Source organism: Hippopotamus amphibius, chromosome 13, assembly GCF_030028045.1.
Source record: "Hippopotamus amphibius kiboko isolate mHipAmp2 chromosome 13, mHipAmp2.hap2, whole genome shotgun sequence".
Classification (NCBI taxonomy): Eukaryota; Metazoa; Chordata; class Mammalia; order Artiodactyla; family Hippopotamidae; genus Hippopotamus; species Hippopotamus amphibius.
The window spans coordinates 51,809,493-51,834,135 of NC_080198.1; the positions used below are offsets into that span (position 1 = coordinate 51,809,493).

General features: G+C 43.9%; 1 protein-coding gene across 7 annotated transcripts in view; it reads left to right on the top strand.

The window, feature by feature from the left end:
- Nucleotides 1–24,643, top strand: part of OSBPL10 (oxysterol binding protein like 10) — a 312,125-nt gene that overhangs the window by 84,102 nt on the left and 203,380 nt on the right. For 6 of the 7 annotated variants that reach the window (XM_057706433.1, XM_057706434.1, XM_057706429.1 and 3 more), the window contains 2 exons: nt 12,950–13,125; nt 18,919–18,998. In XM_057706433.1, coding sequence (XP_057562416.1) covers nt 13,080–13,125; nt 18,919–18,998 — 126 coding nt within the window. In that variant the 5' untranslated portion in view covers nt 12,950–13,079. Of the gene's footprint in view, nt 1–6,769; nt 6,800–12,949; nt 13,126–18,918; nt 18,999–24,643 lie in introns of those variants that run through there. The other variant, XM_057706432.1, reaches the window with a different exon arrangement.

Here is a 24,643-nt window from a genome sequence, read left to right on the forward strand (position 1 = left end):
TTCTTACCTGATTTCTTTGTAGTGTGTACTTTTTTTTTATGGCCACTATAGACATGTTGGTAGTTGCTGCTAGAAAAATTCTTTTGAGAAAAGCCTCAAAACTGGGAATTCTGTCCACTCACTGACACCTTCTCTTTCCCAGAAAATCGGGGAGTTTCTGTTTTTCCTCGAGTTCAGTGGGCAAAACACCAGTGGCTTCTCCAGGCGCAGACCTTGACAAGGTCAGACCAGGCTGGAAATGATTCTGACTCAGGCTCCCTGAGAGAGTCTGTGGCGAGTGGGTGGGTGTGGACACTTGGGCCTCTGTGTCCCCCGCTCGGGATTCTGTGTCCCCAGAGAGTGTACTGTGCCCAACTGTGCCCACAACTCCCAGGAGGGCCCGGCGACCTGAGGACGACTTTGTTTTGGCCTCAGTGTTGTGGTCACAGTGAATCGTATTGTGTGGAGGCCTTGGAGCATGTGTTGGGGGAACAGTTGAGAGTTTAATCTTGTTTTGGGTGGCATTGTTGGTGTGTTGGATCCTTTCGGGTTAGTTTAATGACGTGCCAGGTAGAGCTAGCCAGCGTGAAGATTTCCCTTTGGGAATGTGTGTATTTTTCCAGGGCCCTTGGTGTCAGCCTGATCTGATCTGCCTGCCCATCATCTTGGCTTATTCTCGCATTGGTGCCTGGGACCCGTCCTTGCTCCCCAGCCCTGAGGTCCGCTGGCCAGCGGGCGGGGGAGCTACGATGTTCCTGCTGAGTGTTTGGTTTCCTGAGGGGCTGGGAGGCTCGGGAGCCCATGCTGGGGAAGGTAATGAAGCAATAAACTAAAGCTGGGTGTGAGAAGGCGGGTTAGAGCAGGTGCGGAGGACCAGGGAGAGAGTGAGTGGGCCAGCTGCCCACGGCGGCAGCAGGAGGCGGGATGCTGGTTTCTCCGGGGTGAAACCCATCAGCCCTGGTGAGAATTCTTTGGACGGTCCTGTTTGGATTTTCCCCTTTCATCTCCTCTCCTTCCCATCTCCGAGGTGTTAGCTGCCTGCAGAATCCTAAGAGGGGAAGTTGCCCCTGGGCAGCCAAGTTCACTAGTTTGACATCCCTCCCACCTTTGACTTGCAGTCTGAATAGTCGACATTTCCTGACCCGTGCGTTCTCCGGCCTCTGCTTAGAAGATGCTTGAAGGCTGAGGTGCCTTGTCCTGCGTGGGGAGATTTAGTGTGCTTGCAGCTTTCTAAGACAGGCAGGATGCTGCGGGGGTTAGGGGCAGACTGCCTGAGTTCACATCATCTCTGCTGCCGATGGACTGCGTGACTCCTGTAAGAGAGAGATCCTCTCTGTTTCCTTGTGGTTAGAAAGGGGTAGTAATGATACCTACCTCAGAGGGTTCGGCCAGTCTGAGCAAGTATTATCTTTTCCACCTTCCCTATTCTCCTTTATTGAAGGACTATGAGATAAAGGCAGGGATTTTTTTTTTTTTTTTTTTGGTTAACCTTTAGATCCTTCTTGTTTGTTTACTTATTGCAGTAGATTTACAATGTTGTGTTAGTTTCAGATGTATAGCACAGTGATTCAGTTATACATACATATATATACATATCTATTCTTTTTCAGATTCTTTTCCCTTATAGGTTATCACAGAATACTGAATATAGTTCCCTGTGCTATATAGTAGGTGCTTGTAGTTTATCTATTTTATATCTAGTGGTGTGTATATGTTAATCCCAATCTCCTAATTTATCCCTCCCCCCTTTCCCCTTTGGTAACCGTAAGCTTGTTTTCTATGTTTGTGGGTCTATTTCTGTTGCATAAATAGATTCATTTGTATCTTGTATTTTTAGATTCCACCTATAAACAATATCATATCTTTGTCTTTCTCTGTCTGATTTATTCACTTAGTATGATCATCTCTAGGTCCATCCATGTTGCTGCAGATGGCATTCTCATTCTTTTTTATGGCTGAGTAATATTCCATTTGTACATGCATGCTTTTTTGCTTAAGGTTTTCAGGGTTGGTTTGGGGGTTCCACAGATTTCAGAGACCCCTGCTTCTTCTAACTTTCTGCTTCACCACCCCTAGGATGTGGCCAAGTCCTCAAAGTCCAAAAGGAGTGTTGGAATTCCAGCCACCACATCTACCTTCTGAAAAAGCAGGTAGAGGACGGGAAGGAATCTAATCCATCACTTTCTTCATGAGCTAGAACTTAGTCAGGTGCCCACATCTAGCTGAAAGAAAGGTTGGTAAATGTATTCTGGCACTGTGTATTGGCCTGGATAAAAATTGGCGTTCTCTTGAGAGAAAATGGATATTTGGTAGGTAGGGTAGGTAGTCAGCTGTCCCTGCTACACCTGGTTTCAGACCACAAGTTAATCAGAGCCAGAGCTGAGGTCGCAGCCCCTGGGTTCAACCCAGAGATCGATCTTTTCACTGTTTCCAGTAAAAATGGAACATGGATATTGGGAAACAGCTGATGGACTTAGATAATATGTGTTTGGAAGATAAGAGAAGTTCTTTTCCTGTCTTCCTTGGGCTTGCACAAGAACTGATTTGCTTCACAATAAAGTTAGGGTCATGGAATCCATGCATCTTGACATATGATGAATAGATGATGTGTGATCACAAAGAGACGTGTTTCAGTTCCTGTCTTACTGACGTTGTATTAGCATTTCACACAGCTGATCATTCCTGCCTTCGTGAACGTTCTTTTCCTGGAGTTCTGGTTTTCCTCCTACCTCTCTTGCTTTCTCCATCTCTTCTCCTGTTTAATGTTAGAGTTCCTCACGTCTTGGTCCTGGGCCTTCTCCTCCCTGCCTCCTTCTCCTCCCTGTGTTTTCTTTCCGTGCAGTCTCATCCGTGCCTTTGGCTTCCATGGCTACTTATTTTCAGATGAGTTCAACGTTGTATCTCCAGCTCAGATCCTCTCTGGGTTCTGGATGCATTCACCCAATTGCTAATCAACACCTCTTGGAAGTTTGAAAGGCGTCTGAAGTGCAACAGTCCGCACACTGGATTCCCCGTGCATTATCAAGTCTTGTCAATTGTATAAGTGATTCTGCCACCTCTACCCCGGTCTAGGCTATTGCCAGGATCACTGAAGTTTTTTAAGAAACACCTTTATTAAGGTATAATTTACACACCATAACATTGACCCATTGCAAATGCACAGTTCGATAATTCTTAATTTATATAGTTGTGCAGCTATCACCACAGTCCAGTTTGAGAACATTCCTATCAGCAAAGTAATTCCCTCTAGCCAGTGTGTAGTTAATCCTGACGCATCCTCAGCCCCAGGCAGTCACTCATCTGCTTTTTGTTTCCAGAAATTTCCCTTTTCTGGACAGCTTCGTATAAATGAAATCATACAATATGTAGTCTTTCTGCATCGGGCTTCTTTCATGTAGCATCGTATTTCTGAGGTTCACCCATGTAGCATGTATCAATATTGTGTTCTTTTTATTGCTAAATAGTATTCCATTGTATGAGTATATCACATTTTGTTTATCTATTCACCAGTTTATGGACATTTTGTCTCGGGAGCTCCCTAGCTAGGTCACATTCTACTTTCTTCTTAACACGAGACTCTCAGCACAGCTATAATTATGCATTTCTTTTTGTAAATATCTTATTGTCTGTTGGTGCCATTTTTCCATGCACCCATCGGATCAGGGACCTTGTCCCCCACCCCCTTGTGTATTTTTGGCATTTAGCATACAGTGTCTAGCAGGGATGGTACTCAGTTTAAAAAAAATTTGTTTAAAGAAACGAGTGAATTCTTGGAATGAAAACTTAGTTTTGGAACCAAAGCTAAATTCTTTTAAAAAAGCTGGGCTTATGTAGATTCTCTTTTCTTTAACCATAGAATGAGTAAATGGATCCCCAGTGCTTTGTCCGTATCACAGAATGTGGGACAGATGACCACACTGAGAACCCTGCCAGATAATATTGCCGCGGCACCTCTGAAAGAGAGCAAACGCTGGCTCTTGTTTCAAGTTCTGTCTTGTTGGCTTTGTAGTCAATTAACTAAACTGCTGATACAATGCAATATAAGCACTGGGTCTGACTCACTGTCTGCATTCAGAAATATGATGTGGACTTTTGGAAGTTCTTGTTTTATAACCAGACAGACCTTGAGGCACAGCAATGGTAGAATGGTTCAAAAGAGAAGGAGCCAGCTTTCTACTTTTGCAGATGTGGGCATTGAGGCTCAGAATGGACCAAGTGCCGTGGCCAGGGTCACAAAAGTGAGAATCAGTGGCTCTCAAAGAGTTCCTACCTGCAGCATTAGTATCACCTGGGAACTTGCTAGAATTCCTTGGTTCCACCCAGACCTCCTGGATCTGGAGGAGGGGCCCAGGAACTTGTGTTTCAACAAGCTTCCAGGTGATTCCCGTGCAGCAACTTCTTGAAAACCACAGGTCTCGTCAGGCCTCACATCTTTCCTGTATGCTGTATAACCTGTAGGGGGACATAAAGCATGCTCTGATCCAGGGAAAGTTGGGGTTTAGGGCCTGACTCAGTTGGATATTTGGGGGGAGAAAAGCTGAGCCTACGGGCCTGCTTCTGATCCTAACTGCTTCCCTGGTCTCCACAGGCCAGCTTCCCATCTCTTCATTTTGGTGGTACCAGGCCTGAGCTGCCCCAGGGCTTGAGCCAGTGTCAGAATCCTTTTCCCTGTGACTCAGGCTGGTGGCCCTCAGACTTCAGGTGCTTCCCTTGGGCTGGTCTTGGGGCTGCTTTGTGCAGGTGGGCTGATGATCCGATCATGGTCAACTGATGGTCTGATTATGCAGGAACTCCAGGCCTGGTGACTTTGTAACTTTTCTTTAAATCTTTCTCAAAAATACTTCCAAAGTAACAGAGCCAAGATACCCACTGCCTGAGCTGTTGCGACTTATGAGCAGGGCTTTGGCTCTTTCAGATCAAGACAAAATGAGGTCAGCTCACATTTAAATAATACATTCCTCTTGGTTGTATGGGCACGTAATGCTCAGATGTTTGCTGAATGAATGATTGGGGTAAAAGCTTGAACGACCAGGAAAAAAAACAACAACAGTGTGTAACACTCTAAGGTTTTATCTTGACTCGATTTTGCACTGGTTTTTCTACTTGGATGATCTAGGGAAACTTTGAAATCCATATTCCTGATTTCCTGAACTCAGCCACAAAGATTCTGATTCTCTCAGTATGGGCTGGGAGTCAAGAAGCTTCCAGGCTGATTCAGAAGCAGGAGGAAGTGACCCAAACTGTAAAAAACATTCTTTTTAGAAGGCAAGACACTTTAGCATTCTTTTTTAAACTCTACTTTATTGGTTGTTTCCTAATTTTATTTAAGGATTATTTTTAACTGGAGATTTTTTAAAATTTAGAAATATATGTCAATACTTTTCTTTATGGTTTTGCAATCTCTTGTTTTGGTGCCTTCCCCACCCTAATGATTTAAAAATATCCACCCATCTTTTCTCCTAATACTAATAATAAGTGATAATATATAATATAATTATATGTGAAGATATCATTAAAACCATTAGTTTAGTTTTTAAAAATTTAAGTCTTTAACATGTCAGGTGTTATCTTGCTATGAAGTGCAAAGATTGTGCCCTATAAAATTTCTACTTTTAGATGTTTGATGTTTTTTAGCCAGTATTTCAGAAAATGTTCCAAGCACATCTAATAAGAAGTTATATTTTTCATTGGGGTATGTAATTGTTTGTAACATTTAAAGTAAAACTTGGGAATATATTGTTTTGAATCTATACATCCCTATGTGTTTTTTGCATATCTCTCCAACTCTGGGCGAAAGAAGAATTCCAAAAATCTCACAATCTGTGTTTTATATTTTTTCCTATCTATCAATTTTGACCCTATGTTTTTGCATCTTTGCAGTGAAAATGGTATTTTAATACACACAGTATCTTAATGGTTTCAAGCCACGGGCTCTAAGGCTAGATTGCCTGGTTAAAGTCTACACCATAATTTCCTCTCTGTAAGATCTTGGGTGTGTTGTTTACCTTTCTGTGCTTGACATTTTCATCTGTAGAAAGGGGTTATGGTCACATCTACTTCCTAGGACTGCTGGGAGGTGTCAGTGAGATAATACAGCAGCACACAAGTGGTGACACATAGAAAGTGCTCTGCAAGCATGAGCAATCACTTTTTTCAGTGGTTCAGTTTATATATTTTTAAGACATCTGAAGACCGGCATGATGGTTCTGATATAGACAGCCCATAGTATATTTTTTAGACATGTGACATTTTTCTGATATATTTGAGGTTGAATTTGTATTGCATGCCTGGATATTTTTAATAATGGCTCGAATTATGTAATAGAGTATATTTATCTCAGAGCTGGTGATGTGCCTTAGGGTCCTCTGACAGTTTAGTACTTTCTGGAGTGTGCTGGAATCTCTCAGTTAGTGGTTTTGGGGTGGGTGGTAGCAGTTGTGGAAATCGCTGATGACAGGTTGAATAGTAGGGAGCTGAGAGTTGTAAGAAGGCCTCTCTGCATTTCTGTCGCCATCGCCCCAATTTCATGCGTTGAGAGGATTCCAGACTTTAACGCTTGGCTGGGACCGAGGTTGCTGCAGGTGCGCTGCCTCGGAACCATGTTGTGAGGCTTTGATGCCCAGATCCATCGTCTTCCTCTCCAGGAAGTTGGGTATCAAGAGAAATTCTGGAAGATTTATCCTTCTCTCTCAAGCCAGAAACTGAGGATTTTGAGTGTGAACCCTTCTGAGGCGAGGAGAGCACAATGACCACGGTGCCACAGGCTCACCCGGAGAGGCAGAGACACCCTTTCTTACGTGAGACGGGCAGCTCCGTGGAAGTAAGTTTGGGGAGAACTTTGATACGTTTGTCTCTAAAGATGAGATGTGTTCAATCGATGATCAGCAGCTGATAGTCATTTTGAAGGTAAACTTAGGAAATACACCCACAATTTGATACCCCCCCTTCCCGTCACAGTTGAGTATGCTTTGCTTTGCTGATTTCCCCTGAGTTTTTCTTTTCTATAAGCAATAAGTTGGGAGTTTTAGAAACATGGTGATACTAGGTCTTAGAGATGGTTGTTGTGGGCAGGAGGGACTTGGAAAGCAGTTGAAACCTGGTAAATGGGTGTGCAAGGCCTCCCTGGGACTGTGAGGAGGGGAGGACACCCAAGGCCAGGAGGACCAAGCCACTGACCTTTTGGTGTGTTGCTGGGGTGAGGACTGGGATTCTGGAAGAGTCAGGCAGTCACGAACCCAGAGAAGGGTCTTCAGCTGAAGAACAAAGGTCACTGTTGCCATGGTCAGGATGAGGCACAGGTGGCCTCCAGCTGGAGCTTCTCAGAAGACAGAGGGCCTGGCATATGCAGATTTCCATAGAAATTATGATTCCGTGAAAGACTGCGAGGCGGTGAAGAAGGCTGGCATTTTTCAGAGTGCAAAGTGATTTTGGAATGTAAAGAATTTCTTTGGGTTGAGTTCCATGGAAGTTTGTCACTGAGCTGTGTTCCTGAGCTATGAAGTGTGACTATTTGGGCTAAAGAATAGCATCTCTTGATAAATAATTAACAAATACTGTCCGGGGGCGGGGGAGAAAGAAAATAGAGGGCCTGAGAAGGTGAGGCAGGAAGAACGCCTGTGCCAGCCAGGAGCTTGGTCCGCTTTCATGCCTGGAGGGTGGTGGGCTTGGGTGGGCGGAGCTTCGTGCCTGGTGTGGAGGGAAGGGCGGAGCCCCACAGGGGATGGGAAAGGTCCTGACTCCCTCCTGGAAATAGTAACGGGGTATAAAAGGTGTCTGCTCAGGCATCAAGGGCCTGGCAATCACCTCCCTTCTCAAGCCCTTTCCTCTTGTTTTGATTTTCACTTTTAAGTTTAGATGAAATGATTTAGCTTTCCGTTAGCAGCAGCCTGTCTGGCAAAGTTCCTCTTCAAAGGACTTTTTTTTCCCATTGCATTTTTTCCTTTTTGTAATTCTCTTGTAGTCTGCTTGTAATTTCTGCCTCTTGGCATTAATGAGCTGCTTCCCCTATGTGCCCCCCTCCCCTGTCCCCCCAGTCCTTTCCCTTTATTTTTCTGCTCCTAACCGGATGCTGATGGCCACTGGTGTGTCTCCACCCTCCCAAAGTAAACATGTCTGGTTTTCAACTTTTAGATCCTTAAGCTGAACCTTCCTGAAACTATGTCAGGCAGGTGGGAGGGGGAGTAAAAGGCTACAGGTGGAGACAGGTGACCCTTCGTGATGCAAGGCTTGGGAAGCAGTGATGGGTAAGGGTGGCTGCTTTGTGTGTGTGCGTGTGCAAGTGAGCGTGAACGTGTGTACATGCATGTATGGAGGGAGCATGTATAAGTGCGTTAAGTGCATGTGCATGCAGGTGTGTCTCTGCATGTGTGCGTGCTCCCACGTTGTTCCCAAAGCAGCGGGCTTGTCTGAAGGACCGCCGCAGGCAGTGGTCTGTCCTCAGCCCTTCCAAGGCAGGCCTGCCACGAGCTGCGGGCCCCCATCTTTGGGATGGGGTGAGGCTGCCACCCCGAAGCTGGCCTGATCAGGACTGATGGCTCTTTCCATGGGTTGGCTTGATGTCTCCCCTCTTTCTCTTTCTCTCCCAGCATCCTCTTTGGTTTGTTAACATAGCCCATAAAATATGTTCACTCTATATATAGTTAAGTTCACCTGCACATCAGTCAAGTTGCAAACTAAAGCTTAAGATGCTAATTAGAAAAGAACACACTAGGACTTAGGTTCATCTTATTCATTTCTCCATCAGGAAAGACCTTTAAGAATGTTTCAGGATTTCATCTGGAGTTTGCACTTGATTTAATGAAGCCTAGTCCAGAAATATGGACTATTTCATTTCATTTAGAATGAAAGCTGTGAGTTTCAGATACAGTGGTGCCTGACAGAGCCGTGACCCTGTGGGAAACCAAATGTAATTTCGTTCCTCCCAGGGGATGTGACCAATAGGAATTGCCCTTCTTAATGCCATGGGGACAGCTCCTACCTGCATGTGATGGAAGCTAAGTCAACTTTCTAAGATCATCCTGAAAGAACACTTTATGTTTAGTCTGTTGTAATTTTTAATCAGATATTCTCCCATCACTCCCTTCCAAGTAGGATCGAACTTTTAACTCTTCAGAAAAGGAGTAAATTATTGATGACCTTGCTTAGTGCACATGATTCAAACCTGTGCATTTGCATTGAAACTGTTTCAGTAAGCAGTGGAAATATGTTTTTTTTCCATCTGAGGCGGGGGTTAGAATTAAGATGTCATTTTGAAATAGGTAATGTGAAAAATCATTAACATGTTCCCGTATTCTGCATACTGTGAGCTCAATTGGTTATTCTGTCATCCTTATTGAGAAAAAACCCAGCACTCACTTCATTTCTTAGCACCAGCTTCTAAATAATGTCCTTTGTAAATATACGGTTGGTCTGAACAGGATGCGTTTGTGAAGCTGCCTCTGGGAGCAGGGTAGGCAGATGGGGGCCCGGTTGATGAGTGGACAGAAGAGAAGGGGGAGAGGTGTTCAGCCCTTTCTCCATTCCAGCCAGTGGCACAGGGTGAATGGGGAGATCAGGGGAGTTGAGGGCAAGTTGCTTGTGCCTTTTCCTTGAAGCCTCTTCAGGTTATGCGCTACCTTTCCTGCTTCCTGCTTTGTAAAGGAGGCGTGTTTATATAGATGCGGGACACTGCAGCTCTGCCAGGGCGTTTTGGGGGGCATGGGGGTGGGCACAGAGACACAAAACGCTGTAGTTGGAGCTGAGGTTCCTTCCCGACGCTTGTAAGGATTATTGCTCTTAATGCTCTGATTTGCCAGGAGCTCTGTCGGCACAGCTGCAGTCACCACGACATTAAATATAGGTCACGTTGAAAACATTTGCTCCTAAAGAGAAGGCAGGCTCCGCACTTGAATAATGTGACCACGGGCGGCTCAGAAATCATCCCAGCTCTTCTCTCACTGACGGAGTTTGGTTTTCACATCACACAAGGGAGGAGGAGCACATTTCAAGTAGAAGGATATGAAAATAGACATTTAAGAACGATTTTTTTGTGAATTTGTCAGGCTGGCTGCTGTAACGGATCTTGGCGGCCTAATAAGCAGAAGCTTCTTTCTCTTCCGTGTAGAAATGATGTGGGTGTTTCTTAGCAGGTGACTTTCTTCCAGGTGGTGATTCAGGGACCCAGGCTGCTTCCCTCTTGTGTCTTTGCTATCCCTGTTGTGGATCTCCCTTCCAGCCTCTGGGTGTGGGTGTGGGTGTGCGGGCTGGCGTGCATGCATCTGTCTGTCTGTCTATATGTTACAGCCTTGGCCTGTGTTACTTCTGCTCATATTCTATTGGCTACAACTCAGTCCAGTGGCCACACGTCCCCATAAGGAAAGCTAAGAAATGTGTTCTGCTTGGGTCTCCAGAAAATGGAGGCCAAGGATATGGTGATGAGCTACTAGTTTAGGCCAGTGCTTCTCCAACTTAAGCTGCATCAGAATAACCTGGAAGCTTCCTGGGCCCCTCTCGCGGTGTTTCTGATTCAGCGGGTCTTGGGTGGGACCCAAGAGTTTATAATCAAACAAGCTCCCAGGGGACGTTGATACTGCCAGGCCAGGAATCACACTTTGAATAGTTCTGGTCCGTGAGCGCATTTTTGTGTCTTGATTTATCCATGCTCTTGGTGGAAGCTAGAAGTACATGCTTATTATTCCCGATTCAAGAGATAGGGAAGGAGAGGGGTAAGAAAGATAGCCTTGGCCAGGATGTTTGGACTGTGACAAATATTTAAAAGTGGAGGATTTCTTAGAGGAATTGGAATTCTGGAGGGTCGAGACTTGGGTCATCAGATGCCCTTGCTCGTGGGATGGGGATGAGGTGGGACCTCTGTTGCCAGGCACAGGGGCTCTCAACTAGCTCTGTCGGAGCAGGAAGGTTTGGAGAATAAAGTACCTAAGTGGGTGTAGGAGAGGTGACACAGAGCAAGTGACACAAGGGAGGACTTGTGTGAGACTTGAAGGAGAGTTAGTGAGTGCTGGATTGAACCAGCTGTGGATTTGGACACAGACAAGCGGGACTTGGATTTTGAGTTTCTTCGAGTCTCAGCGCCTGTGAAATGGGGGATAATGATAGCTGTTTGTTCAGTTACTGTGAGAATCAATTAGGTCGAAAGTTTGTAAAGTTTCTTGATTCCTGGTGCTTAGAGGTTAAAAAAAACTCCTACAGTTTCATGTATTAAAGCAGTCAGCTCCAGACAACTTCATGTACATTTATATCCTAGCAACTCAGTAGGATTTATATCCTAACCACTCAGTAGGTTTCATTTGAACAGTACGTTTCTACATAACCGCGATTACAATCCTTGTTGATGGACTGTGTGTGCTGACCCCTCACAGTTTCTCAAACCTTTGCCCTCTTCCTGTGCCCCATCGGTGTTTCCTTGTTATCCCAGCACCTGCTGAAAACCCCGCTTTGCAGAGATAGAGTGTCTTTGAAAGGAATGCAGTGCAACCAGTATCAACACTATGAAAACTGCCTGAGTTGTTCCTGATGGAGGCTGAGCTTCACCGTGTATCCCTCAAAAATGGGCCTGCCCGAGTCCACAGCCGTGACCCAGCTGCTTTGATGCGTGGTTTGGAAACTGGAAATTGGTAGCTTTTTACCTCCCTTCCTTCATTAAATAAATATGAACTGAGTATCAGCGAGGTCTCAGGCACTGTGCACCAGCGTGGAGTCTGGCGGTGGGAACCAGACGCTCTGTCGGATAATCCTGCACGTGTAGACTCCCAGTGCGGCCAGGGCCGTGCGGGGCGAGGTCAAGGTGAGAGCTTGTAGGAGTATTTGACCTAATCAGGAGAAGCTTTCTCAAGTTGGTGCCATCTGAGTTGTTCCTGAAGTTACCATGTGGTGAATAGAGGAGGGAACCACATTCTAGGTGCGGGGATGGTGGGTATATCTCAAGCTGATAAAGGACTTGCTTCCACCCCCTGCCCCCAACCCGCCCTTAATTGCGCCCTGGTTGATTCGAGACTGGTTCTGTGGCCTGTGTGCACCATGTGTGTCAGACAACCTCTGGACTCTTTCTTTAATGAGACAAACCCACGGACCGAGCAGTTGGATGCTGCTGCAAAGCCCAATTGCAGGAAAAGTTTCAGTGTCGTGGACTGGTAACAATTTGCAGACCATCGCTTTGAGTAACTGCTCCAGGTGGGGAATGGCATGAGCAAAAGGCCCTGTGGTGGGAGACAGCTTGGGTAAGCCAGCGTGGGTGAAGCGGAAAGTGCGAGGCTGGGAAAGTCAGCAGGGGCTGTGCTGAGCCTCTGGGCCCCAGGGGGCATGTGGGTCTCAGATGAAGACAGCTCGTCCTGGTAGAGAAGGGGAAGTTGTCTTGACTACTTCCTGGTGATGGACTGTGAGTATAAATAGGCCAGGTAATCAGCTACCGAGATTGGTTTGAGTGATTTAGGCAAGGAGCAGTTTTTACCCTGAATGTGGATTCCAGTGGCATTGCAGCCTCCAAGAGTGGAGGGAATTGTTGCCTCTTTATGTGAAAAGTGATTCGTGGAAGGGCCCACTGGAGGGTGCCCAGGGAGCTGTGTGAGCACCTGGCACTCAGGCCCCATGCAGTGCCTGGGCTGTCGGCAGGAGACTGGCCCAGCTTGCTGCTTCCGGGATGTGAATTTCAGCTGTTCCCGTGAAGTCACGTGGAGCCTGTTACCAGAGTCTGTGTCCCAGAGCCTTGCTCTTCTTTGCCGTTCTGAGGCTTACATGCATCCTTGGGCATTGCAGCAAATCCGGAATGGGCCCAGCCCTTGCCCAGGGGCCATGACAGGCTCCATTCTGACTTCAGAATCGGGTGCTCTCTCCCTACCTGGGGATGACCCTGCGGGCACCCAGCAGGGACTTGAAGCTTCCAGCATCCTGGATTGGGAGCCTTGATGTCAACTGAAGGGTTATGTTCCTTCTTTGCTCGGAGAGAAAACTGATGCACCATGGTTTCTCTGTGCAGGTACTTTGTGCTGGATTTCGAGGCTGGTGTCCTGCAGTATTTTGTGAATGAGCAGAGCAAGCACCAGAAGCCGCGAGGAGCCCTGTCTCTGTCCGGCGCCATCGTGTCCCTGAGCGACGAAGCGCCCCACATGCTGGTGGTGTACTTTGCCAGCGGGGAGATGTACAAACTGAGAGGTACGTCCTCCTCCCGGGAGCTTCCCAGAGGGGCCTCGTGGGTTCACGGTTACCGTGGTGATGGCTGTCTTTGTTTTTTGACTTTATTTTTAAATCACCTTTAACAATGCACTATGTATGAGGACTCTGGTGACAGACGCTGCCTCTCCTACCGCTGGGTGGGGGGAGGAGCTGGCATCAGGAAAGTTTGTCCTAATTAACTGAGGAATCAAGGCAAACGGAAGGTGAGTGATCACAAACCTGGCTGAGCCTTAGGACTTTGGCAGATTTTTCATATTAGCTCAGTGTATATTTTCTTGGACTGTATACTGTGAACCTTCCCTCCAAGGCCCTTGGGGCTGTGCTCTGAGGACAGATCAAGCCTTTTAAGGGTCATGGTGTCCCTCTGCTCAAAGTTTCTCTGGAACCAACTCTTAGTGAAGGCCCCTTCACTTTCACTTTGTTTAACCCATGGTGGCCCTAGAGCCTGGTGAAAAGCCAGCTGGTGTTCAGTCCTGTTGTCCACTTTCTCCCCTTCTCTTTACTTCTTGAAAGCTGAGGTCTGCTCAGCATCCTTCCTGGGTCTCAGGGGAGCCCAGCATTTGGCCAGAAGTGTGGGTCCTGCCGCTCCGAGGCACACCCACTGCACAGGTTTTCAGATGGGCCAGACTTGTCTGCAGCGGTGTGATTTTTTTTTTTTTTTATTTGTTTATTTAGGCTGCACTGGGTCTTCATTGTGGCATGCAGGATTTTTGTGATCTTCGTTGCGGTATGCGAACTCTTAGTTGAGGCATGCGTGATCTAGTTCCCCAACCAGGGATTGAACCTGGGCCCCCTGCATTGGGAGCATAGAGTCTTACCTACTGGGCCACCAGGGAAGTCCCTGCAGTGGTGTGATTTGATTGCTAGATAATTCTTCCAGAATTCTGTCACGGATGCATTGCCAGAAAAATTGTCAGGCTGCTTCTAACGAAATAACAAAACCAAACCCCAGGCACATATATACAATGGAATATTACTCAGCCATAAAAAGAAATGAAATTGAGTTATCTGTAGTGAGGTGGATGGACCTAGAGTCTGTCATACAAAGTAAGCCAGAAAGAGAAAAGCAAATACCGTATGCTAACTCATATATATGGAATCTAAAAAAATGGTACTGATGAGCCCAGTGACAGGGCAAGAATAGAGATGCAGATACAGAGAACGGATTTGAGGACACAGGGTGGGGGGAGGGCAAAGGGGAAGCTGGGACGAAGTGAGAGAGCAGCACTGACATATATACACTACCAAATGTAAAATAGCTAGCTAGTGGGAAGCTGCTGCATAACACAGGGAGATCAACTCGATGATGGGTGATGCCTTAGAGGGCTGGGGTAGGGAAGGTGGGAGGGAGTTGTGGGAGGGAGGGGATATGGGGATATACGTATAAATACAGCTGATTCACTTTGTTATACAGCAAAACTGGCACAACAGTGTAAAGCAATTATATTCCAACAGAGAGCGTAAAAAACAAACAAAACAAACCCCAAATGCACGTTTGCACACGTATGTGCACATACATGCATACACACACACGGTCAATGTTACTAAGGTCTGAGGAAAGCAGTGTGTATTAAGTGTTGGGGGGTGGTTGGTAATTCTACCTCTTACATAACGTTTTTCTTTGCCTAAGGAAGGGCCGAGTACAAAGAAAAGGCCCCCCATTATCTCTCCTTGACCTGGGGGCCGACAGTGATGGCTCAGCCTCTGCAAACCAGACTGAGGGCCTCGATTCCCCAGCTCAGAGCCCACTGTTTGCTGACTGTCCTCCAAGCTTTGCTACCGAGGGGTTGGCTAAGCTGAGGTCCCTTTATTTATTTATTTTTTGAATGTGAAGAATGTATTAGAATTTATTTTGTCTTTATTGCCATTCCTATAAGATTTCTACGTTTCAAACAAATTTAATATATTTTATTTTATTTTTTTAAGCTCTCTGTTGGAATATAATTGCTTTACACTGTTGTGCCAGTTTTTGCTATACAACAAAGTGAATCAGCTGTATTTATACGTATATCCCCATATCTCCTCCCTCCCACAACTCCCTCCCACCCTCCCTATCCCAGCCCTCTAAGTCATCACCCATCATCGAGTTCATTTCCCTGTGTTATGCAGCAACTTCCCACTAGCTATCTATTTTACATTTGGTAGTGTATATATGTCAGTGCTACTCTCTCACTTCGTCCCAGCTTCCCCATTGCCTCCTCCCTCCCTCATGTCCTGAAGTCCATTCTCTACATCTGCATCCTTATTCTTGCCCTGTCACTGGGTTCATCAGTACCATTTTTTTTAGATTCTGTATATATGAGTTAGCATACGGTATTTGTTTTTCTCTTTCTGGCTTACTTTGCTCTGTATGACAGTCTCTAGGTCTATCCACCTCATTACAAATAACTCAGTTTCATTGCTTTTTATGGCTGAATAATATTCCATTGTATATATATGCCACATCTTCTTTATCCGTTCATCTGTTGATGGGCATTTAGGTTGCTTCCATGTCCTGGCTATTGTAAATAGTGCTGCAATGAACATTATGGTACATGTTTCTTTTGGGATTATGGTTTTCTCTGGGTATATGCCCAGTAGTGGGATTGCTGGGTCATATGGTAGTTCTGTTTTTAGTTTTTTAAGGAGCCTCCAAACTGTTTTCCATAGTGGCTGTACCACCTTACATGCCCACCAGCAGTGCAGGAGAGTTCCCTTTTCTCCACAGCCTCTCCAGCATTTATTGTTTCTAGATGTTTTGATGATGGCCATTCTGACCAGTGTGAGGTGGTACCTCATTGTGGCTTTGACTTGCATTTCTCTGATGATTAGTGATGTTGAGCATCTTTTCCTGTGTTAGCCATCTGCATGTCTTCTTTGGAGAAATGTCTATTTAGGTCTTCCGCCCATGTGTGGATTGGGTTATTTGCTTTTTTGGTATTCAGCTGCCTGAGCTGCTTGTATATTTTGGAGATTAATCCTTTGTCCGTTGTTTCATTGGCAAATATTTTCTCCCATTCTGAGGGTTGTCTTCTTGTCTTGTTTATGGTTTCTTTCGCTGTGCAAAAGCTTTTAAGTTTCATTAGGTCCCATTTATTTATTTTTTATTTTATTTCCGTGATTCTAGGAGGTGGGTCAAAAAGGATCTTGCTTTGATGTATGTCAGAGAGTGTTCTGCCTATGTTTTCCTTTAAGAGTTTTACAGTGTCTGGCCTTACATTCAGGTCTTTAATCCATTTTGCGTTAGTTTTTGTGTACGGTGTTAGGGAGTGTTCTAATTTACTTTTTATTTTTTGACCACCCCACACAGCTTGTGAGATCTTAGTTTCCCCACCAGGGATTGAGCCCGGTCCCCAGCATCAGAAGCTCAGAGTCCTAACCACTGCCCCAGCAGGGAATTTCCAGAGGTTCCTTTGTTATCTGTATACAAGTCATATCTCAGGATCTATAAAGCAATCCCCAAACCTGTGACATAAAAATGCCTATAGCTGAAGAAAGGTTTTTGTTTTTTTGGGAACCATAAGATTCATTTTCTCTTGGAGATTCATGCAGTGCCTGTCCCAGATATATATGGTCCTTGATTTCGCCTTGCTGTTTATTGCTTAATAAATTGTCAGAGCAGAAACAATAGCAGGTGAAAATGTAATGGCACTCCCCTCCCCCAGCCCCCCATGGTTTATAAAATGACACAGACCTGTAAAAAAGGACAGTCCAGCCAGTTGGACAGTTGAGCCATCTCATTTTGCCTTTTAGTTGTTGTTATTCTGTGCGTTATTAAACACCAAGTTTTTTTTTTTAAGGGTAGTTTTAATAGCAAACATAAAAGTTTTATTATCTGGGTGAACTAATCACAAGGGCTACATTTAGCTTAAACGTATCCACTACAGCAGAGGCAGAATACATTTTTGCCTCCTTCTGGCTGGTCCTTGGTCCACCCCACAGTGATCTTGGCATCAGTTTTCCCATTTCACATCTCACTACACATAGAGATGAATCTTGATGTTAATAGATGCACAGCTTCGGACAATGTTTTTGGTGCAGAGCCTTTGGGTACCGCTGCAAACCAGCACTCTTCATCTTCCTAAGGAAAATAGCTCTAGTTTCTGCAAAAATCCTCTGGAAGTGGGGTTTACCTGGTCTTATGTTGGTCTACACTTCCAGATTTCTTCACTTGAAGTTCAAGCTGAAGTAGGGTTTTATTGACAAATGACAGGCTCATTTTTGTAAACAATACAGATTTCTAGGGGAATCATTCTGTTTTCTGCATAGTCAACATTTATGCAGTAAGTATTCTATTAAAATATTTATGCAGTGAGTTATGCAATTAAATTAATTTGGATTTTATTAGAACCTGTTATGTACCCGTGATCTTTTAAGAAAATAATTTTATATATTTGCGAGATGGAGGTGTAGATGGAAGACTGTGACTATACTATGCAAGTGACATCCTTAAATGTCTCTTTGGGGAAAATTTGGGGGTCTTTAAGGCAGCATTTGGTACCTTGTTCTGTCCAATCATAATAAGAACCCCTAAGAACACATATTAAAATGGTAATTCAACTGAACGCTAATTTTGTGAAGGCTGGTAACTGCACAGTACAACTCCGGTAGATAACAAATGGCTCTCAAACACTGTACTTTGATCCTCCTATTAGCCACATGTGGTAGAGGCATTAAAAATAATTATGTTTTCTCTTCCCTGCTGCTTTTGAAAGAAGTAGAGATGACTTTTTCAGAAGAGGTTAAAAAAATGGCCAAATTGTTCTTAGACATTTCAGAATATGTTTTCAACGTGGTTTAAGAGGGAATTTTTGTGTCACTTCTTCAGGGAAACCTTCCTTAAGCACCTTTCATAAGACCACACTAAATACCCCCACTATTACTACCTAGTGAAGCAAAGTGTTTTAACAAAGCATCTTTGCAACCCCACCAAATGGAAATTGTGGGATTTAGATAATGCCCCACCAAAAAGGAAATTCCACCTCTAACCCTTTTCTAATGACAAGAAACTTACTTTATTCATTTTTGTTCTGTTTGAAGTTTCTGAGTTGGTATTTATAAGTTGAAAACAGACATTTAAAAAAATATGTTAGGGGCAATAAAAATGCTACAGTGTGGATGAACCTCAAAAACATTCAACTCAGTGAAAGAAGTCAGCCACGAAAGACCACATACTGCATGATACCATTCATATGGAATGTGTAGAACAGGCAAATCTCGGAGACAGAAAGCAGATTAGTGGTTGCCTAGGGATGGGAGAGGGGGGAGGGGTGTGAGGGAGAAATGGAGAATGACTGCTAATGGGTGCAGGATTTTTTTGGGGGGGGGTACTGAAAATACTCTAAACCAAGATTACGGTCATGGTTGTACTATTCTGTAAATATACTAGAAATCACTTGATACTAAAAACAGGTGAATTTTATGTATGTAAATTCTATCTCAATAAAGCTGTTGAAAAATCTGTTAGAAATTTTAAGAAAAGAAATAATATGTAGGTGTACTGATTACTTTTGGAGAAATTGATCTGTATGGGTTCAAGTGATTCCATCCAGGAAGATGGAATTCTGAAAATCCCGTTAAGTTTCTCAATAAAACTTTTTAGATTTCTTAAAAAAAATAAAAAAAGAGGGAATTTTTGGTTGAGACTTGGTGTCATCAGTTTTTTGGCCTGAGTATGATCTACGTTTGCCTTTCCCTCCTTCATCCCCAGGCCCCCAACCCTGTAGGTGCGTGTAGAAATGGATTGGATGTGTTTTGGCTCAACAGCTACAAGCCTTTCTTTCTCTATTTTAGCTGCTGATGCAAAAGAGAAACAGTTCTGGGTGACTCAGCTTCGGGCTTGTGCCAAATACCACATGGAGACGAATTCTAAGGTGAGTAACCACAGGGAGGCAGCGGGGTGTTGCATCAGCTGGGATCAGCCTTCAGCCCAGTGATCAGCTTCTTTGGGGAAGCTGTCTTCCATGTTATCTTTTAAGTTCTCCACCATCACGGGATTCATACTCGTCCTGCGGTATTTACATTCAAAGCCAAGAGAAAAGTGGGAGGATTTGCTTGTAGGTAGAATGAAGGGGCACGCAGACGCTTTATTGGAACTGATTCTGGAAAGGCACTTGTAGCGCTTTCTGTGTTGTCCATTTAGACAGCTGGTAATTGGTCTGTGGAGAAGCTTGAGCAGATGGTTTCATTGTGGCAGGGGCAGAAGAGTCAGATTTACTGTTCACGAAGACTCGTTGTTGTCACAGATCCTTAAATAAAATGAGACCCCAGCTTGAGGAAGCGCTCTGTAGGGCGCTTCTGCATCTAAGTGTTGTCAGAATGTTCTCAGGTAGTTTGGCATCCAAGTATGAATTAGTTTCTCCTCAGGGTTCAGCCTGAGATCTTGGCTCAGTTGTGCAGAGGATACGAGATAGACAGAGAAAGCCAAATACTATTTGATATTGCTGGTATGTAGAAGCTAAAAAATAATACCAATGAATGTATATACAAAATGGAAACAGACTCACAGACATAGAAAACAAACTGTGGTTATCAAAGGGGAGTGGGGGGAGGGATAAAATGAAGCGTATGGGATTAACAGATACTACTATACATAAAATAGATAAGCAACAAGGATTTACTGCGTAGCGCAGGGAATTGTAGTCAGTGTCTTGTAATAACCCCTAATGGAATCTAATCTGAAAAGAAACCGCAACTGAATCACTTTGCTGTACACTTGAAACTAACACAATATAAAAAAAAATATAGGAAATAATTGCCCAGTGAGTTTATTCAAGGCAATAAATATTTGTTAACAATTAATGCTCAAAGGGCTACCCTTTTTATGTCATTAGTTCTTATTTAGTTACGATATCCATTTGCAGTCTTTTTCTGTATTCCATGTGCCTGGTAGGAAGACCTACAGTTAAAACTTAGGGTTCCATTTACTGTAACCTGTCTGCTGTCCTGCTCAGGGAAGACGTGGATATATCTTGCTTAGTTATACATCCCTGTTCTGCCTCCAAATACAACCTGAAATGATTTCTTCACAATGATTTTGTTCTTTTGTTTTTTTTTTTTTCTGAAAACATCTTCTCCTTGACCCGGTTGGCACATTTGCACTCACTGTAACACCCCTCTTGACTTGCCCCAGTTGTGGCCTGGGTAACCATAGGTAGGGCCCTGCTTTTTAAAAAAATTTATTTTATTTAAGTATAGTTGATTTACAGTGTGTTAATTTCTGCTGTACAGCAAAGTGATTCAGTTATGCGTATTATATATGTTCTTTTTCATATTCTTTTCCATTATGGTTTATCCCAGGATACTGGATATAGTTTCATGTGCTACATAGTAGGACCTTATTGTCCCTCCATCCTATATATGATAGTTTGCATCTGCTAACCCAAACTCCCAATTCATCCCTCCCACATCCCCCTTCCCACTTGGCATCCACAAGTCTGTTCTCTGTCTATAAGTCTGTTTCTGTTTTTATTTGTTTGTTTGTTTTTAATATTTATTTATTTGGTTGCACTGGGTCTTAGTTGTGGCTTACCGGCTCCTTAGTTGCAGCAGGTGGGCTCCCTAGTTGTGGCAGGTGGGCTCCTTAGTTGTTGCAGGTGGGCTCCTTAGTTGGCATGTGGCATGCGAACTCTCAGTTGTGGCGTGTGAACTCTCAGTTGCGGCATGCCTGTGGGATATAGTTCCCTGGCCAGGGATTGAACCCAGGCCCCCTGCATTGGGAGCGTGGAGTCTTATCCATTGTACCACCAGGGGAGTCCTGGTCTGTTACTGTTTTATAGGTAAGTTAATTTATGTTGTATTTTAGATTCCACATATAAGTAATATCATATGATATTTGTTTTTTTGTCTGACTTACTTCACTTAGTATGATCATCTCTAGATCATCCATGTTGCTGCAAATAGCATTATTTCATTCTTTTTTATGGCTGAGTAGTATTCCACTCTATATATGTACCACATCTTCTTTATCTGTTCATCTGTTGATAGACATTTAAGTTGCTTCCATGTGTTGGCTATTGTAAATAGTGCTGCTGTGAACATAGGGGTGCATGTATCTTTTTGAATTATAGTTTTGTCTGGATATATGGGTAGGGCTCAACTTCTAAAGCTTTTTTCCCTCTGGTGTCCTTTATTTTCCAGGAATTATAGTAGGAGTTCTGGACATTACATCGGTATTTTACAAATACCTAGGCAGGGCAGTATAAAATTGTTTTCTTTTTGTATGTATAGTTTTGCTTTTTATAAAATAGAACAGAAGGGGATAAAATAAAAAGGATGTATCTCCACCTATTGCCATATGTGTTCATTGGCGGTGACTGCTCTTTGGTAAACACAGGCGTGTGCTGGTGTGTATGTGTGTGTGTATGTATCTAGAGCTCTACATCTGTTTTTTTTTTTATGCAATCCATTTTAATTAATTAATTTATTATTTTTTGAGGGGGTACACCAAGTTCAATCATCTGTTCTACATCTGTTTTTTACAAAAGTGGATCGTATCACACACACTGTTCTACGTTTTGTTTTTTCCCACTTATTTGTATATCTTGGAGATTTTTCCCTATTGGACATCTGGATCTACTACACTCTTGTTAGGATGGCCAGATGCTGTTCTAAGGGGTGGATGTCAGTGCTTTAAGTCCTTCACTGACAGACATTTAATTGGATTGTGGATGTTATACATGATGCTATAATAAACATCTTTGCACGCACATCTTCTTCTCTAGGTGCGTATATATATGAATTTATATCAGTGAAAGTACTGGGTCGTAGAGTATGTGCCGTCTAAATTTTCATAGGCACTGCTAAATTGTCTTCTTAAAAAGTTGTCCTCCTTTGTGCTTCCATCAGTTCTGTGTGTGAAGGTGTTTTTTTCCTCCTCTCATTAACCATGGCTCTTATTAACATTCAGTTTTTGATAGTTTCACAGATAAAAAAAAAATGGACATCCCTATTATTTTAATTTTCACTTCTAAAATCACAACTGGGGCTGAGTATGTTTTCAAATGTTTACTGGCCACTTGTATTCTTTTATGTGAACTGCCCATTTGTATCCTTTGCCCATTTTTCTATTGAATTCTTCTTTTCCTCTTGATTTGCAGTAGCTGTATATGTATTAAGCATATTTACCCTTTGCCTGTCATTTGTACGGTAGATATTTTCTCCTTGTAGGTCATTTGTATTTTGACTTTGAATATATCTTTTTGCTATGTAGAATATTTATTTTTTGCAGTCAAATGTATGAATATTTTCATTGTTGACTTTTGGATTTGCATCGTGCTTTGAAAAAGCTTCTCTGCTCCAAAATTAAGAAAACATTCTTCAGGGACTTCCCTGGTGGTCCAGTGGTTAAGAATCCACCTTCCAGTGCAGGGGACGTGGGTTCGAGCCCTGGTTGGGGAACTAAGATCCCTGTGCTGCAGGGCAACTAAACCTGAGCGCCGCAGCTAGGGATCCCACGCGCTGCAACTGCTGAGCCTGTGTGGCACAACTACTGAGTCTGCATGCTCTAGAGCCCGTGCACCATAGAGAAGCCAGTGCGCCACAACTAGAGAGAAGCCTGCAACGAAGACCCAGCACAGCCAAAAACAAACACCACCCCCGCAAAAAAAAACCCCGAAAATAAAAAAAACACCACCACCAAAAAACAGTCCTTTGTGGTACTCTCAATAACAGTAAAATAAAACCTCTGGGGAAAAAAAAAAGATGACCAGTCCAGCCCTGGACGCTTTGACAAACTCCTTGGGGAAGCCCAGTGTGTGTGGTTTTTTTTTTTTTTTTTCCAGTGTGTTTTTGATCTGTTTCTGGGTGTGTGTCTGCTTTCCCAAAGGCTTCATTCTTTTCTAATGGCACACAGAGAACGCAGGGTCATTCACAATCAACGGAAGCCAATAGGAAGCCAATATTGTGGGGTCGGGTAGGGTGTTGGAGGAACTTATGAATAATGTAGTTTCCAGGTTACTTTTTTTTTTTAAGCTCTTTATTAGAATATAATTGCTTTACACTGTTGTGCCAGTTTTTGAGGTACACCAAAGTGAATCAGCTGTATTTATACATATATCCCCACATCCCCTCCCTCCTGCAACTCCCTCCCACCTTCCCTATCCCAGCCCTTTAAGTCATCGCCCATCATCGAGTTGATCTCCCTGTGTTATGTAGCAGCTTCCCACTAGCTATCTGTTTTACACTTGGTAGTGTATATATGTCAGTGCTACGCTCTCACTTTGTCCCAGCTTCCCCTTCATCCCCCCATCCCGTGTCCTCAAGTCTGTTCTCTACATCTGTATCTTTATTCTTGCCCTGTCACTGGGCTCATCAGTACCATTTTTTTAGATTCCATATGTATGAGTTAGCATGCAGTATTTGTTTTTCTCTTTCTGGCTTCCTTCGCTCTGTATCAGGTTACTTTTGCCCTGTGTGAAAAGTGTGATGATGAGGACAGTAATCAAGCGATGAGAAAGCATTTAAAGGACACTCAGATTTTGAAGACTGTACTTTCACTGGCTTTCATTCTGACTAATGAAGAGAATTTTTAGAGGCTCAACTTGATGGAAACTTATTGTATTTTTAATATTTCTTTGATTTTTCTCATCCGGATATGGACCGTGGATTCGCTTGTGGGGGTGACTCGTATACTAAGTTCACGAAGTCTTCAAGTCTACATCTGCTAAGTCTTTGCTGATGCTAATCGGGCGTTAGTACCTTCTCCCCTGCCTTTTCAGCCCCTAAAGGATGAATGTGTGACAGGAGGTGATGAGTGTCGCTGCCTCTGGAAGTTAAGTCTCCAAGCAACCTCACGATGGGGAGAGAGGGTGTGGGTTTCAAGCTCTGCGGGGGCCCAGGGCTCCCTTTCTGCTCAGCTGCCTCCTTTCTGACTGGCATCCCCATCCCTGCCACAGACATACTCCTGTTACGAGTTCACTGCTGACAGCTTGTGAGGACATTTTTCTCATGTAATGGAAGTGGCATTATTTTTAAAAAATTGCAAATATTACCTATATACAGTGCAGAACATTCAGAAGGTAGGAAAGTATAAAGAAGGAAAAAATTACCCCCAAACCCCAGCCCCAGACCTAATCTCTGATGATACTGTTTGTGCATCCTTCCAGACCCTTTCCTGTGTAGAGAAATATCACTAGAAAGAGGTCACGTGACTCCACGTGGGGGTCATCCTTCCAGGCTTTTCCATGCATGTGTGTGCATGGAAAGCACACGCTTGCTCTCACGAGGAGCTCCCCTCTCCTGAGGATGGACTCTGGGACCAGGCTTTGGTCACAGGCATGTTCTCTGTGAAGGGGTTGCTTTATGTCTACAAGGACTGTGTGAGGGTGTGATCTGTGACCTGTGTCTCAGAACATTTCTAGGATCTCCCTTTTTTAAAATCTTCCTGTCATTTGTCATCCCTTATTCTTGTCCTGATCTTGTTTAGATCCAGATGGGAGGTGGAAGGAGCAGGGAAGTCTTTACTGCAGGCTGATCCACTTTAACAACATGGAAAATGTAGCTTTTGTAAAAAAAACTT